Consider the following 9,520-nt stretch of genomic DNA (forward strand, 5'->3'; position numbering starts at 1 on the left):
GGCAACACCCATTTGTGTCATTTGAAAATGTCGAAATTGTTATCGATTGCTAGTCGTGTATATCGACAGCGCAGTCAGCCACCATGGAAGACGGACGGTTCGTGAGCAGTGTTGCCATAGTGGCTACATTTGTAGCCATTTGGCTACATTTAAAATATAAGGCTACAAAGCTACACTGCTTATTAAATGGCTACTATTTCTTAAAATTTTCAAATTGACTTAATTTTTTTTTCTTCTTTGTTAAATTATCGCATCATACTACTCAATGCCACAAGAAAATATGACAATTACATTGTGATCATACCTTAATTGCATTGTATATATATGCATGGTAGGTGTAAATGTCACAAATGTAAAAGTAGGGTTGGCAAACCATCGATGGTGATAGTTTTAGTGACGAGCAACCATCGATAGTATCGATAGTGCCGTCGATGGTTTGCCAACCCTGTGACAAAGTATTTACATGCAAATGGTGGCTTGATGAAGTTTGCTTTGAGTGTTTGTTGGCTGCTGATACATTGATGATGGATAGGTAAGCTAATTTTAATGTTAATAATTATAAGAAGGAATAATTAAAAATGTTATATTTCAGATTTATAGTAAAAAAGTCACGGATTGATAAACAAAAGGAAAATGAAGAAAACTTTACTGAAGAAGACATTACTGAAGAAGAAGACCAAGGAAATAACAATGAGCCGTATGTGTTTAGAATTTTGCCATTTCCAGAATTTTATTAAAAATGTTTTGTTTATTTAGTAAAAAGAGCAAAAGAACGAGAAAGTTCAGAACTGAGTGGCTGAAAAAGTTCCCGTGGCTGGAAAACAAAAATGGTCTCGCTTTTTGCAAAGCGTGCAACAAGAACTCTTTAAATATATTGTCACATCTTAACAGACACGCCAGTTGTTCTTCTCATGTACAAAATATGGAAACCAAAAAGAGTCAATTATCGATGGAGACATTTTTGGATACCGAAAAAGAGCAGATGAGCAAAAAGGTTCAATATGCAGAATTTACACTCGTCATGTTTCTTATAACGCACAACTTGCCGTTTTTATTAATGGATGTTTTACCTGCTCTGTTAGCTGAATGTTGCCCGGACTCTGAAGTGGCCAAACGTTTGCAAATTGCCAGAACTAAAGCAACAAACATAACCAAGGAAATTGCTAGCAAAACAACATCCGAGCTTGTTTCAACGTTAAAGAACTGTAAGTTTTCAATAATCATTGACGAAACCACGGATATCTCAATTAAAAAATGTCTGGTAATGGTCGTGAGATACGTTGTGAACTTTATTGCAAAGGATCGATTTTTAGCACTTATTGAGCTACCAAAGTGTGATTCAGCTTCAGTATTTGGAGCAGTAAAAAAGTTTTTGTTAGACAACAATATTCCGCTAAAAAATATTATAGGTATGGCAACAGATGGTGCAAGTGTCATGGCCGGCCATTTATCTGGCGTAAAAGCGTTACTGGAGTCAGAAACAAATATTTTTTATTTGAAATGTACTTGCCATTCTTTGCATTTGTGTGTGAGTTATGCCACTAAAAAAATACCCGAAGATGTCAATTGGTTATGTCGAAATATATATAGCTTCTTTTCGCATAGCCCTAAACGAGTTCATGACTTTAAGGAATTTCAGGAGTATTGCTCCGTGAAACCACATAAAATATTAGGTGTTTGTCAAACACGATGGCTGTCTTTAGAGGGAGTTGTTTCCCGAATAAATGAGCAATGGGACGCCTTAAAATTCTTTTTTATTTATGCAAAATTAGAAGTCAATGCAATTCGATCAAACCAATTGGCTGAAAAAATGGAAGATAATAAAACAAAATCCTATTTCCTATTTCTTTCGTATGCGTTGCCTTTGATTAACAATTTGAACAAAGAGTTTCAGTCAGAAAAAAGTCGTCTTCCATATCTCTATTCGAGTATGAAATCATATTTCTTGTTAATTTTAAATAATTTTATTGCAAAGAACAAAGAACTTCACGTCAATATTAACTATAAAAGCACTTGTAATCATATTGAACTACCAAAAATATTTATTGGTACAAAAGCAGAAGTTCTATTAAAAAAAAAGGCAACAGCTGATGAAATAAATGAAGTGAAAGGTAACATTCTGGCATTTTACATAGAGCTTTTAGATCAAATCAAATTAAGATTTGATTTCTCCAGGAAGGATTTAGAACTTTTAAAATTAATAACACCTGAGGAGGTGATGTCAGCAAATGACAATAATATTTTAGATTTAGTTTTGGAATATGCAGACTTATTTGAATGTGAATGTGATAAAATCATTACCCAATGGACTTTATTTAAATTAAGTAATCACAATTTAAATAGTAATTTGGATATTGACTTATTTTGGGAGAAAGTCGCTTCCATGAAAGATGGACTGGGCGACTTAAAATTTCCAGATCTAAGTGGCTTTGTATTTAATTTATTGTCATTGCCTCACAGTTCTGCAGTGGCAGAGAGAAAATTCTCTTCTCTTAAATTAATTAAAACCAGCACTAGAAATAAGTTGGAAGTAAGTACTTTACATGCGATAATGACCTGTAAAGAACTAACGAATAGAAATATTGTTTGGTCAGCAAAAAAAGATTTTCCATGAAAGATGGAGTGGGCGACGTAAAATTTGCAGATCTCAGTGGCTTTGTATTTAATTTATTGTCATTCTCTTCTCTTAAATTAATTAAAACCAGCATTAGAAAGAAGTTGGAAATAAGTACTTTACATGCGATAATGACCTGTAAATAACTAACGAATAGAAATATTGTTTGGTCAGCAAAAAAAGATTTTCATTATTTTTACAACTTTGTCAATTAAACACAAGAATTGTTTTTTTTTTATTATTTTTATAATAACAACGATATATATATATATTTATAATATTTATCACCAAATGTGTTCCTTTAAGTTTAATATAATAATTTTTAAATACATAAAAAACAATGTTAACACAAAGTGGTTATTTTTTTGAGTTAAATAAAATTATATGAATAAAGAAATTCTATGAACTAACTGTCTTTTACAATTTTTAGGTGTAAAAAATGTATGGCTACATTAAGTTTCGGTTTGCTACACTTTTGGATACATAAAATATTTTGTCAGTGGCAACACTGTTCGTGAGCAGAACGTTAGCAAACCAACAACAAATACAGCTATGACAGACATACATAAAAATGAAAACGACGAACGTCGACGGCAACGACGATTGACTGTCGACTGTCAACACGACGGTGAATCAAGTAAAATATATCGCTAAATACCTGCAGCAGAAAATAAACTTTAGCGAAAAATTTATTTGATTATTATTTGCAACGAACAAAAATGGTAAGTGTGTATACAAATAGTATTTAACTAGATTCTAAAACTGTGCGCTAAGTAACAATAGGCAATAGATAGTTCGGTAGGTACCTGTCGCCAAGTGCTAGGTGTCTGTGCGAAAAGCCCACAAAAAATCACAGATTGTGTGCTGGTTAAAAAAAAAACACTCACACAAAAGTAAAGTGTGACGGATCATGTGTGTATAGCAGTGGAGCGCCAGGTTGCTGTAAATGGAAACAGTCTACCAATGCCGCATACTGTTCCAAGCGGACTAAGTATTGTGCCACAGTAAATAAACCGTAGTGTGAAGAGTTTGCCGGGTGACGTCTGGCAATTTAACCAAATGGCTGCTGTAGTACTTATCTACTGTTGTACGTACCAATAACATCTATAGAGTGCTAGTTTGTTATGTTGGAAGTTTTATATGATGTTCGTATGTATGTATAGATTTATTGTAAATAAAACGATAATTACTTTGTATTGTTGATCAAAGAAGTATGTTCGTGTGAAATATCCAGTTCTCGCCTTTTTTCGTTTCTTAATTTCAAGGTTTTCAATATTTTATTCAAGGATCGTGTAACGAAACCCCAGAAAAAGATGCTTATCACATTGCTGCGTGAAACCAAGTACATGGAGGGGAAAAAGGAGAAGGAGTGGTACTGGGAGAAGATACAGGCAGCGCTAAATACAATTGGACCGAAGAAGACTATAATACAATGGAAGAAGGTGAGTTGTGACAACTATTAGGAGTGATTAGAGAATCTTATTGGTTCCTTAATATGATTATTATTCTGCGAATCAACATTTTTTTCTATTCAGTGTTGGCGTGATATGCGTTTGACCACGCGAAAAAAACTTGCCGAATTGAAGCGCTGCCAATTGGCAGGCGGCTCACCGCCTCCGGGCATCGAGCTCAATCAAGAGGATAACGACATTATCGACATAGTTGGCACTGAATACTTTTACGAGGAAATGAACGGCGAATTGAAGCCGGAAAACTTTATGTCCGGCTTTGATTATGTACCGGAGCATTTTTGTGATGCCATTTTAAGTGCTGCTGCTGTATCCAATGGCCAGCAACAGCTTATGCAACATCAGAAGGATCAGCAACATGCACCACCACAACAACAACAACAGCAACAACAACAAGATCATGCCAACAATGATGGCGAAACAAATGATGCGCCCGGTTCATCGAATCATACCGATACGCATGGTGGTTCCTTTCAGACACCCGGCGTTGGCATGCAAACGCACAATGGCGATCATGTCTCCGGTAGTAGTTCATCGCAACAACACAATTCGATGCCACACCTGCAGGCATTCCACGGCGGTCTACACTCACATCTGTTGCGTCGCCAACAACATGCTGCAGCCGCAATGCAACGCGAATCCGCATTTGAGGAGAAGCTCTTACAATTCATGCAGGATGCTTTCCCGAAGAAGAGCAAAAAACGCAAGAATCGTGACCCGGACAAGCTCTTCTTACTCTCACTGTATGAAGAGATCAAACGTGTGCCCGAAGAGATACGACTTGATGTCAAGGGCGAACTCATACAGGTGCTAAAGAAATACCAGAAGAAACCACCGGTGAAACAAGAAAAATCCCAATCACAAACTCACGCACAATCCACGGCGTCATCGACGAGCAAGCAAAGTGCGAGCACAGCAAATGATAAAATACAATTGTCACAACACGCGCAAATATCGCACAGCATGTATCAGTTGCAAAAGAAATACGAGAAAAGTGAAAAAGAAGCATCACCACAATCACAAGTCGAACGTGTAGCGGCCTCAGCGGTGGCGCTACACGCACAACAACAATTGCCACACACGCTATTCCAGCTGCAAAAGAAATACGATGAGGGCGCCGAAAAGGTGCACCAGCAACAAAATGAGCAGCGTAAACATGTCGAGGGAAGCCATCAACAACAACAACAACATAATAGCCATCAACAGGCGCCGGCACCACCCACCAGTGAACAACAACAACATCTACATCATCCACAAATGGCGCACGGCATTATGTTTCCATTGCCACAAATACGCAACGAGCAACCGACGGCACAGCAACATCATGCACACAATCCACACCAGCAGCAACAGCAGCAACCGCAACACAATCCACATCAACAGCAAGCGCAACAACACCATCCGCCCACCATATTCGGCGCAACGGCCGCGGCCACTGCCATGAGCAGCGAACGACCAGCCATGGCGTATGAAAATGTCGGGTGAATGCTGAGCCGTTTGTGGGAAGCAGCCTGGGAGGGACGTGTGCATGCCGCGCCGGCGTCTACGGCGCTTGCACAGCACGAACTATGAATTGCGCCCACGCACTTGCTGCTTGCTAGTGACGCACACAATTTCTATGCATATGTACATAAATATTACTTACTAACAACTAAAATATTAGTATAAAAATATGAAAAAAAACACAAGGAAATGAAAATAACTCGAAATCACTTATGTATACATACAAATAATATACTATATGAATAATACAATATAATTGTTAATATTTGTAATGAAAATATGCAGCGTTTAATTTATATGCAGATTTCAACATTCTCATTCTAGTTTTATAATTATTATTATTATTGATTTATTTATTTTTTTTTAATTTGAATTTAACAAGGTGTGTGTTTGGCTCCACGTGCTGGCATATAAATAAACAACAACTATTTGATTGATATGCTGAGGATAAACGCACTCAACAAAGCAAAACTGTGATGGGATTTGTCAATTGTGTTGGCATTTGCGTTGTTGTTTTTTTGTTTTTAAAATGCAAAATGATTTGTTTTGCCAGTAAAATGTCAGTTGGACTAGCCAAATGTATATAATTATCTCGCGTGAGTGTGTGAATACTTGTGGTGCAGTGGATCCAGCACAGAACTAGTTATGAATTAGTGTTATAGTAAAATAAACTACTACAAAACACTTTAAATACAAAAACAAATGATTAATGCTAAAAAATAGATACACACGTTTGTATGTATGTATTGAATATGGTTGCTTCAAAGTTCCTCATTCAAATGTTTTTTTTTAATACTTGCGGGAAACTTTGTATAAAAAAATGCAAAAACAAATAACATAACATTTAAATTTCTATTAAATAATGGTTATTATTACATTATTTAGCATTTTCATGTAAATATTATTATTAATTGGGTGATAAATTTCATACGCAAAGGCAGAACTAAGTATAAAGGTGCGCTTGCTTGTAATAAAATTATTATTTATTAGGTAATAAAATTTAAATAATCGTTTAATAGTGCAGAATGCGCATTAATTAAGGAGGATTTATTTATAATTATTATTACTATTATTATTTTTTTTTTTTAATTTCGCAATAACATAGGGGCGTTAAGGAAAAAATGTATTTACAATTTTGTATTTCAGTTATTTTATTATTTTTTTATTAATTAATTAATTAGTTTTATAGAAATGTGTGATTCGAAGATCTAAAGTCGCATTGTTGTTACTACTAACTACAGTTTCAAACTCTGCCGAATTAATATTTGATTTATACGCTTTGAGAGAAATTTTTTTTGAGCTTTTGACAATGAAAACACACGAACCAATTTTAAAGACATTCGGGTTTTTAAAAGTTGCATGGGTCTAGATTTATATCCGATAAAGCACTGTTGTTTTTGTTGTTGTAGCGGTTATCTATCCCTGCCTGAAAAGAAAAGCATGAATCTAGTTGTCGTCGAAATCATCTAACGGGAAGCCCAGGAAACGTGCTGTTTCGACAGGTTTGGACCAAAGGGAAAGGGGTGTTAGATGAGTAGGGTTCGTTGGGCATGCAAAGAGGTGGTTAGAATCATGCAGGTACTCATTGCATGCGGAACATGTATTTTATATATCGGGGTTCAGTCTGGATAAGTAGGAGTTTAACCTGCTACAATATCCAGATCGAAGTTGCTTGATGCACTCTGGTTTCACATGACAACTCGAGCTCTTCGTCTGCTATAGGTGGTGGTTTGGTTCCAAGGACGCCATTCACTGGAAGGGAGTCAATGAAGGTGTTGATAGCTCCACTGTGAATGGCGTTTAGAGCGTGTCTAAAACTGTTTGCGTCCACACTCTGGTCGGTCGACGTGTTGTAGAAATGATCACTTGATGCACCTAGGGGGCGGTTCTACCTCCAGCAAGTGAGTACATGGGTGATTTCTAATAAAACACCCAAGTAGAAACTGCTTGGTAAGCCGTTCGTTATGCTCCTTAATAGGCAGCATAATGGCCTCACTGTGAAGATGTGTCATTTTTGACATCAAGAGACATCATGTAGCTGTTCGGACTGCGGTGTTTTGACACGTCTGTAGCTTCCTCTGCTGCGTGTCACTGCATCCAGGCGACCATACCGGTGCTACGTAATTTACGACCGGCCAGCCGATAGCCTTGTAAGTGGCCAGCAACGTTTCTTTGTCCTTTCCCCAAGTGCTACCGGCTAGCGACTTGAGGATTTTGTTGCGGCTCTGTACTTTAGTAACTATCGCAGCCGTGTGTGGAGTGAAGGAGTGCAGACTGTCAAATGTGACTCCCAAAATCTTGCGATTGTCCACTGTCGGAATTGGTGTGTCATCGATGTGAATATTAAGACTTAGTCTGTACTCCTTCGTCCAATTGGCCGTGGATTTAGTGTGTGCGAGTGCCAGGCTCTTCGCAGAGAAGAAGCACTGTCAACTCGACTGCATCCCTTAAAATCATTTGCGACCCTTATTTTTAGTATTTCTATCTGACTCTGTACTACAAAGTCCTATAGTTGTTGAAGTTATTCTTTCACCAATAAAATTTTACTTTAAGCGGTACTTTAAATTAAAGTTTTTAAATTAAGAACGCTATTGTTCAATGATTGTCTCGATGAACCAGTTTTAAGTATGTAGATAAGTATCGCGAGTTATGTTTTCGGCGATTTCACACGTTTGGATCGGTAAGTTCTAAATTAGTTAACCACATAGAATCCGGGTGCAATATTATATGTACGATCAGTTTTCTGACTTTTTTTTTTTGTATTTCAAAAATCATGTATGAGATATTTTAGATGAAGAGAGTAGAGAGAAAAACATTTACCGTTATGTGAGAGAGCAATGCACCACAGGAAACACCTTATGGACCTGTATGTAGTATTTAGCAAAAAGTTGGTAACTACTTGTCCGTTTTAGTGGGTGCGGGTCAAAATTAATTTTGATCAACCAAAATGAAGAATGCGAGTATAAACAATAAAAAATACATCAATGTGTGTATTATTATCTGGTTATTGCATTACTTAAAATTAATGGCCGAGTGAGTAAAACTAATTATTAAAAGTAAAATTTTAATTTTAAACGCATAAACACAATAAACAAGTTATCAATGAACGAACCAAGAAATGTTGTAGCCGTAGGGTTTGTTGATCTATTAATCAGCAGGCCCAGGCGATCCAGGTTTGTTAAGTAATTGTTTATTTTTATTGAAGTGTCATTGCAGTTAAATAGATTCTACTAAAATATTAAATTGTACAGTGCTGTGCAAAATAAGTGCAGTACCTGTGCTCTGATTATGCCGAAGAAGCTGCTGATTAACGTGTTTTTGATAAAACAGATAAAAATGTGAACTGAAATCAGCATTCAAACGCGTGGGATCGTTGTGGTTTTTATTATTGTTGCTTTATATCACAAAATAAATAGTAGTTGGTTATGGTCTTATTTGATTTTGCTTAGAATGTTTTGTGTTTATCTGAGTGTGTGGTCTTGTTTAGATTATCATCATACGTGAAAATTTGTTGATAAAAATACAGTAAATACTTGATTATTAGAACAATTCTTAAAATTATTAAAGAAATGTTAGGTAATTGAAAGTATATTTCAAGCAGTCTAAGCTTTTCCATTCCTAGGCATTTCGGAAAAGCCCAAATTACAGTACAGAAAGAACCAGTAAACTCTGTTATGATCAAGAGTTTTGCCTTACATCTTTTGTATTATAAGTAAGAACTTTTAGAAGAAAACTATATGAAGACAAACCGACAGGTTTTAAAAATTTTCGTAGGAATGTCTACTGAACCGTTTCTATCGATCTTTCGTTGTACTAAGTAATTCCAGAAGAAATACGATAGTTCGTGTTTCTTATGTTTAAGCTAAATCTTCACTCAAATGGATTAGTCTCATAGAGCGTTTGAGAGTTAAGGATATAAATTTTGACCCCAAGC

At 36.2% G+C, this 9,520-nt stretch overlaps 2 protein-coding genes across 6 annotated transcripts; both read left to right on the plus strand.

Annotated features, from left to right (window-relative positions):
- The first annotated feature begins 105 nt into the window (after positions 1 to 105).
- Positions 106 to 3,265, plus strand: LOC128922626 (zinc finger protein 862-like). The gene is made up of 3 exons (XM_054233762.1): positions 106 to 532; positions 593 to 697; positions 757 to 3,265. Exons 1-3 carry the CDS (start codon positions 432 to 434, stop codon positions 2,612 to 2,614), a joined length of 2,064 nt encoding a protein of 687 aa, XP_054089737.1. The 5' UTR covers positions 106 to 431; the 3' UTR covers positions 2,615 to 3,265.
- On the plus strand, positions 3,180 to 5,864 carry LOC105215950 (putative cyclin-dependent serine/threonine-protein kinase DDB_G0272797/DDB_G0274007). 5 transcript variants are annotated; one of them, XM_011190165.3, is made up of 3 exons: positions 3,180 to 3,336; positions 3,901 to 4,056; positions 4,150 to 5,864. In XM_011190165.3, the coding sequence occupies exons 1-3, from the start codon at positions 3,334 to 3,336 to the stop codon at positions 5,566 to 5,568; spliced, it is 1,578 nt and encodes a 525-aa protein (XP_011188467.1). In that variant the 5' UTR covers positions 3,180 to 3,333; the 3' UTR covers positions 5,569 to 5,864. The 5 variants fall into 5 exon arrangements, with proteins under 5 accessions (XP_011188467.1, XP_011188466.1, XP_054089740.1 ...); XM_011190164.3 differs by having other exon boundaries at positions 3,187 to 3,336; positions 3,880 to 4,056; XM_054233765.1 differs by lacking the exon at positions 3,180 to 3,336 and adding an exon at positions 3,370 to 3,701 and having other exon boundaries at positions 3,880 to 4,056.
- Positions 5,865 to 9,520: the final 3,656 nt, after the last annotated feature.

Source organism: Zeugodacus cucurbitae, chromosome 6 (assembly GCF_028554725.1).
Source record: "Zeugodacus cucurbitae isolate PBARC_wt_2022May chromosome 6, idZeuCucr1.2, whole genome shotgun sequence".
Lineage (NCBI taxonomy): Eukaryota > Metazoa > Arthropoda > Insecta > Diptera > Tephritidae > Zeugodacus > Zeugodacus cucurbitae.

Excerpts from the sequence above, each read along its gene's own strand:
- LOC128922626 (XM_054233762.1), top strand. The coding sequence starts at position 432 with ATGGTTTGCCAACCCTGTGACAAAGTATTTACATGCAAATGGTGGCTT. Across the intron at positions 533-592 it reads GATACATTGATGATGGATAG|ATTTATAGTAAAAAAGTCAC; the intron begins GTAAGCTAATTT and ends GTTATATTTCAG. Across the intron at positions 698-756 it reads CAAGGAAATAACAATGAGCC|TAAAAAGAGCAAAAGAACGA; the intron begins GTATGTGTTTAG and ends TTGTTTATTTAG.
- LOC105215950 (XM_011190164.3), top strand. Across the intron at positions 4,057-4,149 it reads CTATAATACAATGGAAGAAG|TGTTGGCGTGATATGCGTTT; the intron begins GTGAGTTGTGAC and ends TTTTCTATTCAG.